General features: G+C 42.7%; 1 protein-coding gene across 3 annotated transcripts in view; it reads left to right on the forward strand.

Annotated features, from left to right (window-relative positions):
* ARAP2 (ArfGAP with RhoGAP domain, ankyrin repeat and PH domain 2) overlaps positions 1 to 12,652 on the forward strand; it is a 1,345,662-nt gene that overhangs the window by 535,249 nt on the left and 797,761 nt on the right. For all 3 annotated transcript variants that reach the window (XM_085642300.1, XM_085642298.1, XM_085642299.1), the window contains exons 12-13: positions 7,387 to 7,472; positions 10,613 to 10,795. In XM_085642300.1, coding sequence (XP_085498426.1) covers positions 7,387 to 7,472; positions 10,613 to 10,795 — 269 coding nt within the window. The remainder of the gene's footprint in view (positions 1 to 7,386; positions 7,473 to 10,612; positions 10,796 to 12,652) is intronic.

Genomic DNA, 12,652 nt, shown 5'->3' on the forward strand with positions numbered 1-12,652 from the left:
AAGGCTGCTTAAAGAAATCTTTTATATAAATTACTTTATTTTTACATAAATACAGCCTTGTGTCTCTGTGTGGTGGGTTGGTGATTGTTGTGTGGGACATCTGGAATGCTTAACCTTATGCCCTCTGGAATCTAGCCCTACTGCTCGCGCCACGTTACCTAGAGGGTGAGCAGGGGTTATTTTCGCAGAGTAATCCTTCGCCCTGACTTAGATGAAAAGGGTCCCTGCTTGTCGCAAGTGCATACCTGCGCCAACTAGAGACCCCGGATTCTAACAGTCATGAAGTCATAAAACACTTTTGTTTACAGCAGAAATTACCAGAAATCCTAAATATAAGATGGCTAACCCCTTCTTCCATCTGGGTGACCCCTGTTTCTTCCCTCACCATTTACCTGTTCAGATGAGTTGTCCTCTCTTCGGTGTCCTGTTGGGCTGGAGACTAAAATTATAGAGTAGTAAGGCTGTCCTTTGTTCTCCCAACTCTTCCTGCCCCCTCTTAGGTGGCTGATCAGTGGCATAACAAAACTTGAGAGGATCCCCCTGCAATGTACATGGAGGGGGCCTGTCTCCAGACTCACTCAGGAGCACCGAGGCCAGGGTGCAATGCTGAGGGGCCCCCTGGAGTTCGGGGCCCCCCTGCACCGTGGGGGCCTTTGTTACACCACTGTGGCAGATCTCTGTTAAGAGACCAGTTGTTAACAATACTCATGTCTGCCTGGACCCAGAAGACAAGTCACTGTCATCTGGTAACAAGGTTGGTTACTCCCAGGTAGCAATGTGCATTGAGCCTCTGGAGTGGCCTGAGAGGCAATACCAATTTTGTCTCAAGCAGCACAAAGTAAACATTTATATAGTTATTTTTCCACTGAAGAGATCACGATTTTACTTTTATCATTACATTCGACTTTTCAAACTAAGTGGAAAATAGTAACTTTGAATGGTTTTACTAGCCTTTTTCTATGTGGAAATGTAAAAAAATATTTTAGTTACATCAAGGCCTATTTTATGGAACATCTTTACTAACCTACACAGTGAAAACAGCTTCTGGATATTTATTTACTGCGATGGCAGACTATCCTCAATATGTAGCATTCAATTTTTGTTTTACTATGTATGGTGAGCACCTAGCTCTGAGGACCTAAATGCACCACTGCATGTTGACATTTGTAATGTATAAAAATAGATTTTCCTACAGAGCAGAGACAATTTTTTCACCCACACCTCGCTGCAGTGATCCTAAACTGCAGCCCAGCCAGAGCACAATACTGCATGTGACAGCTGTATGTTTGTATTTATATTGTGTAACCCCTGTATAAACGGCAACCTCTAATTTATTTATAATACATGGAAATCTGTAATCCCTGTATAAACGGCAGTCTCTAATCTCTTTATAATCACCGATTTGTGACGCGACCAGTCGTCAATAAATGAAGAAAAGATGTCAGAACTCGACTATTATAAATTATTACAGTCGAGTTCTGATGTCACAATGCCTGCTGCCAGTGCCAGCAGCAGAGGTGAATGGCAGGTCAGGTCATGGAGCATAACTGCAGCAGCTGTTTTAAGCAATGAAAACGAAACCTTGCTGTTCTTTCTTCTGCTCTATTTCAACAGCTTATAGTGTCAAGCGGAGAGTATATGTTTATTTTTTGCACTCCTTAAATAGAGAATAGCTAGAATCTTTATGCATGTTTTTACCCATTCAGAGCTACTCCAGCTAATTTTTTTTAATCTGACTTGTATTGAACTTTTTCTAATATCAGGGGCGGCTCCTCCATTATGGCGGAGGAGCGTCGCCTCCCTACTGAAAGCCAGCAGAGGCAACCAACAAAAATAAAATGATAAACACATTTCTATTATCATTTTATTTGTTTTCCTACATGCTGTGAGCCGAGGGAGGGGCGGACCATTCATCCTGATGCTGCAGCACTAGGGACGAGGGGGGAGTGGTGGGCACTGCCAAGTGGGCATGACTGTTTGTCAAACTGGCCAAACCGTACTGCTTAATTGTGATATTTTGTTCCTTTGCGCTGCTAGGATATTGCACTTTTGCACATGTGCTTTACAATTATGTAACACTACGTTTGGCTGCCATCTTGGAAGTGCGGTCAGCGGGCTAGTCGTTCTGATGCTTTTTCTTTAAAAAGGGAGACTGGCGCAAACGTGCACAGCTGCGTCCTCCTGAGGCCTGAGCCGGGAGAGACGCGATCTTAGGTATTGCCGATTTTGCACATTCTTTTAATCTGCCGATTTTGCACATTCTTTTAGTTTGAAGTTGGGGGGCTGGTCCTTTTTTAAAAAACTTGCTCATTCTATTTGGCACTGCTTAATTTTGATACTTTGTACCTTTGTGCTGCTAGGATATTGCGCTTTTGCACATGCGCTTTACAATTACGTAACGCTACGTTGCGCCGCCATCTTGGAATTGCAGTCAGTGGGCTAGCCGTTCTGACGCTCTTTCTTTAAAAAGGGAGACTGGCGCGAACGTGCAGCGGGCGCGCCACTGGCGCGCCAAAGTCACGCCCGTCTGCGCCCGTCCACGTCTGGATCGCGGCCAGCGCCAGCCATGATGCCCGTGGCTCCCTTCAGGCTAAGAATGTTTGGATTAGAGAACAGCTACTCGCTATTTGAACATCAGGTTGTAAAAAGCCTCCATGTTTGGATCCTGGTTTGATGGGGGACGAGGATTGTGGCCATCACAAGCTTTACTGTAGGACTTGCACCTTCAAATTGGATATGGCACCTCTGAAAGGGGAGGGAGATATCCATAATTCAGCGGGTGCATTGACCCTAGGACCTACTTCTAAATCTAGTTCCAGGCCACCTATCAGCCTGCCTGATCAATGTAGATCTCTCCCTAAACATGCTAGTGACATCTGGCTCACTCTAAAGACTAATGACTGGGAAACCTGGCTGAGGGAGAGCTCGAGCCCAGACATTTCCCTGACCATTCCTACAGGCTATAGAATAATCAAGGCTGGTAGGATGGGCAACAGGTTAGGCGGCGGCCTGGCCGTAATTATAAGGGAAGGCTGGGAGATCTCATACAGGAAATTTGAAGACATTGAGCTAATTGAGGCCATGTCTTTTTGTATGAGCATTGTCCTGAAAGCCACCACCGCCTGGAACGAGCTTCCATTTCATTTAAGATCTGCTTCGGAACTCCTCATTTTCAGGAAAAACTTAAAGACATGGCTTTTCTTAGGCTAACCTCCGGGAAACTCTTGGGGGGTGGACTCTCTTTTAAGTAAACAGTATGCAGCGCCAGGAGACCCTCGGGTAACAGTGCGCTTTATTAGCTTATACAACATAACATAACATGAAATTCTCCACAACCTCCTCTAGGGCAGCACTCCTGGTCTACAGACCTCCAAATGCTTTGTCTGCCCACTGGCAGAAATTGTATGATAGTACTGCCGATCTCTCACTGAGGCAAATACATTTTACTGTTCTTGGTGATTTTAACGTCCATATGGACAATGTGAACTGCCCCCTAGCGGTTCAATTGGTAGATACCCTTAAAGCGTTCAACCTGTTTCAAAAGGTACTACTATCCACACATGTAGCTGGCCACACTCTTGATCTACTTTACACAAATGATCATACACTACAGGTAGAGGATCCCTCACCTGTGACTTGGTCAGACCATTGGTTGGTCCCTTTTAAGTTAACCTGGGTGGCCTGCAATAACCACGTTAGACCTACTATTGTGGACAGGAGAAGCTGGAGCATGGGTTGCGAGCTACATAACATTCCCCCTAAGCTCACAGGTGACCCGAGCCATGATGCCTTTGTTTTCAATGAATGGGTTAACTCAGCCCTGGATAAAATAGCCCCTTTTAAGACTATGGAACTAGCCAGGAATAAACCTTCAGCTCCCTGGTTCACCATGGAGCTCCGGACGGAAAAAAGCCTATGTAAGAGGCTGGAGCGTGTCTGGCGAAAAAAATATGAACCTTCAGCCAAACGCGAATATAAAGCAGCACTGAGGAAATTTCATAGTCTGAAATGAAAGCTCATCAGGGACTACATTGTAAAGCAGATCAAGTCCTCGACAATTCCGCAAAATAAGTTTTTAAGATAGTTCAAGGTTTTTTGAAACCTCAAGCCCTAAAGAGAATTATTCCTCCATCTTTGGCCCTCTGTGAAGATCTAGCTACTTTCTTCCAGATTAAAATTATAACCATCTACTCCTCTTTTCCATCATTGGAATTACTTGATTTGGCAACTCATTCCTGATTGGACACATGGTCGGCCTTCCGCCCTTTTGGGATGGAAGCGTCACTGGGAGAATTAAATAAAATAAAATCAGGCTCTCCGTTGGACCCATGCCCGACCAGATTTTTCAAGGTATTAGCCCCCTGGCTCAACTCTACACTGAATCCTATTTGGAACTCTTCACTAGAGACTGGGGTTTATCCAATCAGCTGGAAAAAAGCTTACGTCCAGCCTATCATCAAGAAAGAGGATGCTGACCCAGCCGAGTTAAAGAATTTCAGGCCCGTATCTCTTCTCCCAGCACCAGCCAAAATTCTTCAAAAAGAAGTCCAGAGACAACTTTCAGATTTCCTGGAATCGAACAACTATCTTCACGATTCCCAGTCTGGATTTAGGTCAGACTAGAGCACGGAGACAGCTCTGCTCGAAGTGGCCGAATCGATCCGTGAAATCCTAGATCAGGGTAGCTGTGCAATGTTGGTGCTGTTGAATTTGTCCGCAGCCTTTGACACGGTATCATACCGGATTCTCCTGAACAGACTCCATCATTTAGGAGTGACGGGAACCGTCTTGGTATGGTTCCATTCATTTCTTGAGGGCCTTTTTCAACAAGTGATTCTTCACCCTATGTCTCTAGTTCCAGCCCCCTGATGTGTGGTGTTCCTCAGGGCTCGGCTCTGAGCCCCACATTTTTTAATGTCTATCTTACTCCCCTTGCAGCAATTGTTGAGCAATGTGGGGTGAAAGTGGTCTCGTATGCCGACGACACACAACTGGTGTTCTCTTTTAGAGAACACAACGAGACAGCTTTCGCCAATTTTAGACCGTGTCTTTTGAACATCTTCTCATGGATGACAGACAGCTCTCTAAAATTAAACACCGATAAGACAGACGTCTTATTTTTTAATCAACCTACTCTGCCCCGATCTGCATTGTGGTGGCCGACTGATTTAAATCTGCCGCCGCTTCCTGTTGCCTGTGCCAGGAACTTAGGGTTCAAGTTTGACTCACAACTCACTAGCAAGGCACAAATTGCGCATGTCTCCTCACGGTGTTTCTGGAAACTGAAGGCTCTGCGGAGATTCCTTCACTTCCTGCCCATGGACTGCAGGAAGTCAATAGTGCATGCCTTAGTCACCTCTCAACTTGACTATGCTAATAGTCTCTACCTTGGTCTTCCGGAGTATCAGGAGGCTACAGCTCATTCAAAACGCGACAGCCAGGCTAATTAGGAATGTGCCACTACGACATCATATTACCCCTCACTTGCGCATTCTACATTGGCTGCCGGTAAAGAGAAGAGTGGAATTCAAAGCTATGGTCATGGCTCATAGAGCAGCTAGAGGGACTGCTCCTCTATACCTGAAGCGGAGACTTCAGAAATATAGTCAATCCAGAGCACTCCGATCCAATGATCAGAATCTTCTGGCGAGTGCGCGTTTTGCAAAGGCTAGGATTGGTGGCCGGGCCTTCTCGGTGAAAATCGCTACCTTATGGAATTCCATGCCTGATCACCTGAGAAAAATCAACTCAGAAACCATGTTCTGGAAAGCCTTAATAACATGGCTATTCGGCCTGCCTTAGAGCCGACGGTCCACCCCGGTCTTCTCCCCCCTTAGGATGGATGCGCTGCTGGCGCCGGGGCACTTCCGTTGGAGGTAGCCGCGCGCTCTACAAGCTCCAATAATAATAAAATAATAATAGCTATGTTGTCCAGCTGGGTGAAGAAACCAACACAGGCTCCCAGTCTATGTCTGAGTGCCGAACCGAGGTGCTCTGACCAATCCCAGACCCAAATAGCATTCCCAGCATGTGGGCATTGTGGGATTGGGAGCTGGGAGCCTGCACAGTGTGCAGCAGTTCCTGGACGTCCAGGAGGCGATGATCAGGAGGAAGGCCGCGGCTGTCAAGCAGGTAAGTGTAGTTTTAAGATTTATACTTATTTTTTCTTTAGTTTTCATTCCCCTTCCTCACCACTTCACAATACCAGTGTCCGCTACTGTGTAATATCTGTTTGCAACAACTATCTAACAGTTTTTTGATGTGTTTAATTTTTCACTAGGTTTTATTTTTTTTCTTCGTTTTTGCAAACATGCTTGCTCTTTTATATGAAAGAGCAATGCACCAAGGTTTTAGGTGGTTTGTGGGAAAGGTGATGGTGTGACCATGTATTATATGGGATAAAGTGCCCCCTGGTTTACCTGAAAAGGATATTGAAGTCACCTCTGAGTTTCATAACCTTAAGAAGGAACTCAGCCTTTGGCCTCGACCCTCTATATGGTTATGGAACTCTGTGACTTGCAATATATTTATAAAGTATGGCGGGGGTCCTTTATTCCTTATATATATACCATAGTGCTACATATGTGGAGGTTAGCATAGCACCTAAGTTTTGATGCATTTGCTCATTAATCTCAGACATATTGCTCTGCCGGGGCTTATCAGGCATGTATGGCAGTGAATGAATACTGTGTAATACTTCATTGTGAATTTGTTCCACCTACAACATTGATGTCTGCTGCTGTCAGTGTATTCGTGGGCGTATTTAATGATTTTAAAGACTCCCATGGCCAGTACCACAACTGTGTAACATACCTAGATTTGTGGAGATCAGAAAATGTAGTTCTAACATTACTGCCTCTTTGGTATCAGTGCAAAGAGTTTACACCCGAAGACAAATATATTTGATTGGCCATGTTTGAGGTGATTGCCAATACAACGGTGGGTTAATAATAGTGTCAAATTCCGCATAAAATATTGTTTAATCCTTATAGCCCCAATGTGCAAATATGAGTGACTATTTTAACTGTACTTTTGATGCAGAGACCATCCCTTTTGTTTCAATCTGTGTAACTGAGCTTCATAACACCTTATTTTACTCAGGAGTGTGGAATTCATGGCTGTGGTTTTACTACTCAAGAAATAAGCCCTGGAGATATATTTGTTATAATCTGAACTTTTTATCCAAAATAGAGCACAAGTATGATGAAATGCCTAGCTGTGCAAGTCCACGAAGTTGTCTGATTATCGACTGGCTGACGTGCTTTTTTACTCATTAACCAGTGCCGTGCATGAGTGCCCACATTATGCGTCCAAAGGAATAACTCTTGAATGTTGTGTTTAGCATATGAATGACTATGTAAATGTCTCTGATTACTTGTAATTCAGGACCACACAGATCCCTTGGACCCAAAATCTCAAAAGTGCGGAGCCTGAAACTAGATGCCAGCATTTGGAGCAACGAACTCGTCGAGGTAATGGAATTAAATGTGCCCCGTGTGACTCTGGGAGGAAAACAGAATTATATAAGACATGAGAAACTTTAAAATTAATGAGGACAGCTCGGAGGGTACTTACACAAAAAAAAAACCTGTCGAGCCCCGGCTGTCGGCTTGCAGTGGCTGCTGCACGTCACACCCTGGCTTGGTAAATTGCACCTCTGTACGTCAGTTTTCAGTGCTCCCTGCATGCTCAACCGGGCTCCATACAATCACTCACCCCTGGGTCTCGCGCCTGAAAGACAGCGTAGTCAATGGAAAGATCCATGTGTTAATTAAAGTCTGAGAAAAGTTTGTGGAAGAAGAGCAAGTATAAATTAAAGTTGGCGAATTACATGCTAACAAGTGATGCATAATTTATCTATGGTAATTACTCTGATATATGGCCTTGAGGAATAATCACAGGAGCCTTAATTTCATTTTGAGCAGCCACACATTTGACTACATTAACAACGTTACTCAGAACCCCCAATATCTTCACAGTATGATGCGGGTAAAAAAAGGCACACGTGGAGTGACGCATCCAGAAATACATACTCAGACGTAGAAACAAAGGTCAGTGTCTCATCTTTGGAATGACTGTACAGCAAGCACCCCAGTGTCTGCACAATCCTGCCATTTCAAGGACGCAGCTTCAAAGAGTGATGGGGTGGGCTCGAATGGGCTTACACACAGTGAAGGGTGCATTGATTCACGAGCCGACTGCTCTTTTGGGAAACAATTTGATCAATTACTCTAGTTCTTCACAGAAGTTCACTTTCTTTTCTCAAGAAAGCAAGGTTTGCAACGGCAAGGCTGCAGTGCCCGCCAGAACTAGCACTCATGGGAGGTAGAGCCGCAGTAACACAACAGTAACTAGACAGCGCAGGGGTGGATTGTTTACAATAATGCTTCGACATCTTTAAATATAATGCGCTCATGAATGTGGCATTTCATATCAGGGATGCACTCAGAAGGTTAGTCAGAGAACCCCTGTCTTCTTCAGTGCGTCAGATCGAACTGCAGCGGGGAGCCTGGAAGGAAATTAGGTTATAGAAATGAAAAATGTAGCTGCCCGGAAGAGTCTGACCTTACACAAATCATAAAACCTTTCAGTTCACCAAGTTCTTTTCACTTAACCCTCATCAATCAGTTGTTCTTCTGTGCTTTGTTATAGTTTTTAATACACATTTCTCCTGTTGGCTTTATTGATCTTCGGAGTATCAAAGTGTACTTTCAGTATGACATTTCAGAAATAAACAGACTGTACCCTCTGTGTGGCTCAGGTTTAATAGGTTGTTCTTCCAACAGCAGATCTGACTTGATGCCTAATGGTGCTATGATTTCAGGTGTGATGGTAAACAAATATCTTGATGCCCGGAAGAGGAAAAGTCACTTGGCTCTTAGTGGATTTTTGAAACATTAGTGGTGGGCACTGGCCTATAATGCTAGTTATAGGCTCTCACTCAGTGTATCAGAGAGAACCAGGAGCAAGTGTCTATAATGAGCAAAAAAATGTCATCATTATGGACTGGTTGAAAGATCAGTAATGCTATTGCCACATGAATGTGGAAGTTCTACCACAAACTAACTCCTCCTGTATCTTTAGACGCAAGGAGCCTCCTGTTAGAGCTGCAGTTGCAGGCCTATTCTGGTACTTGCTGACTTCACTGTAGTGGGTATTATTGGGTGTACAAAAAGTGATGGATAGAATGCTTGAAATAATCTCAGCCAGTAGTAATTCCTCAGAGCTGCATCCCAGTCCATCGTTATTTTGCACACCATGCCACCTCAGAAAGACCCAGCCTTATGCAAATCAGTCTTGACCCTGTTCCTGTGTGAACAGTCCAGCCTGAACTGCCAGGCCAGGTCTTCCCTTGAACCAGAACAAAAGTAACCCAGGTCCACTTTCGCCCTAGTTAAGGTGCATCAGCCAGATACAGCTTGGGTTCAGTGACCCAGTGTGTACGGGACCCCTCTACTACTCTGTAATATTTTATTCTGTATATTATACACCTAATGTCATTTATCTCTTCGTGAGAATGCTGCAATACTTGTTTTTAATTTCTTATGTTTTTCTTTGTATTGACATACTTTTCATAGAACTATGGGTTAATTGCTCTATGCTCCTCTTTTCCATTTTTCCTTTTCCTTCTATAGAGTCATGGTAGAGTAGAAAGTCTCTGAGCACGTTTCATGGTCACTTGCTTTTTCTGGCTCTATTTTATTTTTATACACCTATTTCTAAATCGTACATCTTAAAGTTGTCATATTGTATTACCCAGACTCAATTTTCTAAGAGGAAATTCAGTTAAGTGACGAAATTCCCTGAGACAAGTTCGCAAGTTTGAATCCCAACAGGAATGACTCAGGGTTTCATCCTTCCAAGGTCAATAAAAAAAGTATTGTTGATTTGCATATCATCACACTTATTATTCGACTGATTCATTATACCTTTTTAACTTTCCAGTCATAAACCCTTGACTTTGAAGTTGGAATTCAAAATCACAGAACTAGATTTTTCCTCGTACCTCTATGTTAAATCCACAAGTTTGGTGGATTTTAAGCAGTCATAACTTTAGGGTTAAATGTGCTACCTGGGAATTCCGGGGTAGTAGCCAAAGTTGTACCTTTTGGGTAGTCTCAGATATTCCTTAATTTAACAGTTCAGTTGTGAAGTTAACAATATTAAAAAAATGCTGAACTTTTTGTGCAAATGGAATGTGAAAATCAAACCTGTTATCAGGAGGCCTGGAGGTAGGCTGTTCTCCACTTGAAAATATATTTCCATGTGGATAAACAGAAAAAAATAGGTTTGGAAATTAACATTTTTGCTGTCGCTGCTTCACATCAGAGCTAGCATTTTCACATTCTTCCAAGCAAAATGGTATGAATTTTGATGCACCCCCAAATGTTTGCACAGGTGTTCAAATCATAGTTAAAGTATATGATGGATGCATTTTTAAAAATGTTTTATCGCTCGAGGCTTATACGAATAGCCTTGACTATGCGATTGCTATCAAAGTAGACCATAACGCATGATAATCTTCCACTAGAAACAAAAAAAAGTATAGGTATTTGACATGTGTACTTTGACATTTATCAGTGATTTCTTTCTGTGTCTGTTTTTATTGCAGCTCTTTATTGTTGTCGGAAACAAGAAGGCTAATAGTTTCTGGGCCGCAAATCTTCAGCCAGAAAAACAACTTCACCCGGAATCAACGCAAGACCAAAGACACCGTTTCATTACACAGAAGTATAAGGAAGGACGGTTTAGGAAACTTTTATCGTCTTCTCTCAGCCAGCAACAACTAAATGAGGTATTCTAAATCAGTGAGAAGTGAAGACGTCACAGCACAGTGAAACTACTTGGTACTGTTAGTGTACCTAATATGTCATAGGAAATGTAGACTAGACAGCAAGCAAAGGGACTGAAAATTGAAAGATGAAAAATTGGGTTCTGGAAAGCAAGACACTTTGCCCTGGTGGGAATCTCTTCCAAGGCCTAATACTTAATCACAAATGAGAATTCGCCAGTAGGGTGAAAAAGGTAAAATAGAAAGTTACAATTAGGAAAAAGAAGTGCATATTTGTTACAATAACTTTAATGACCCAGAAATTAATTATAACGTTTATAGTGTCAACATATTAAAAATGTTTGAGATCTGGTGTAATAGAAGGCACAAATCTGTGGTCATTAGAATGTAATATTGACAAGAAACGAGAAAGAGCTCATGAATGTGGAAGATTCAGAAAGGAACATCAAATGATCACAATTGTAATACAAAGGTAGATTGGAACAGTGGATGGTATAAAAGATTACCCTCATATTTGCGGATGAGATAGGGTTCCAAGAAGTATACCTCTCCACCGTGCCCTGACTCATTTTTTGCTCTATGGTCAAGGTATGTGTAGTTTTAAAGAAACCTCCATTGTACTATTTCTGAACTTTGACAGTTCATTATCAAGTAAGCCTGCGGGCCCCAGCATCCACCACCAGGCTCCCTCCCATCTTCATCTAGATCCGAGGCTAGAGGTTTTCTGAGGACTCTGTCATTTGTATCACTGTGGTCTTGTATAGGTGTTACTCTGTTAGATACCTGCATGAGGACCGATTCATTTGTGGTCTGCTGTGGGAACTAAATGATCACTCTAGACCACTTGGCCATTTCTCTTCAAGCCAGCAGAAGTATTCAAAATGTGTATCAGAGAATGGCCATCTCTTTCTTTTCTGGTCATTGGTTAGAATAAAAAGATGCCCAATTTGATTGTCAGTCTTGCAGGTGTGCCACTGTTTTCTCTAAGATAAACTATTTTGTATGAACTTACTATTATGAATATTTGACTGTATTTATTGTATTTTGACCATGTTTTCTCAGATATGTTTGCCCTTACTTTAATATTTTTGCAACTATACACCTTTTGAAAGTTACTATTGGTACATACTACCCGAGCACACCACTGTTGAGTTTAGTCTAATTTGTTCACATGTGGACAACACAAGGTGTTCACACTAAGCCATTAAATGTTCCTTCTCTTTTTAAATATGAATGGTCAGGGTTGGACTGGTACAGAAAACAGGCATGGGAACAGAAATAAAAGTGACACCCATTAGTGAGTTAGATAGCTAAAAAGTAGCCTACATTTGCAAATAGGGTAAATGTGAACTTGACACGTTATGTGGGTGTTTTGCAAGGTATAGGAGACTGCATGTATAAGACATTGGGTTACTGGTTGACTGAGGTGTGAGCCCTGTTCAAGCAGCAACCACAGTCCTTGTCAGGATAAGGTACAAGCAAACTCCCAGTAGATTGGCACAGAGCACTCAGGCTTAACTTAAAGGCAATGTGTAAAGCATTTGTGCAACACTTCAAACAGTAACACAGTGAAAATACCACACAGAAAGATCACACTCCAACTTAGAAGAATAGAGTAAAATGTAATATATAAAACAAGACTAAGACGACAAGCGTCCAATCAGTAGAACCTGAGATAAAAATAAAGTGTAAATTAGTGCCTAAAAGCCCAAAGGCCAACCGCTGCTATATGGTCGCGCTGGACTGGGTCAAAGTGAAAAGTTCAGGCTGACCATGATACAGTCCAGGTTAGTCCCACTTAAGGTTTACCTTCTCAAGTTCATGCTAATAGTCCCATTTGTGTTGCAGAGGGCTGCAAGG

This window comes from Triturus cristatus, chromosome 2_2, assembly GCF_964204655.1.
Source record: "Triturus cristatus chromosome 2_2, aTriCri1.1, whole genome shotgun sequence".
NCBI classification, from domain to species: domain Eukaryota; kingdom Metazoa; phylum Chordata; class Amphibia; order Caudata; family Salamandridae; genus Triturus; species Triturus cristatus.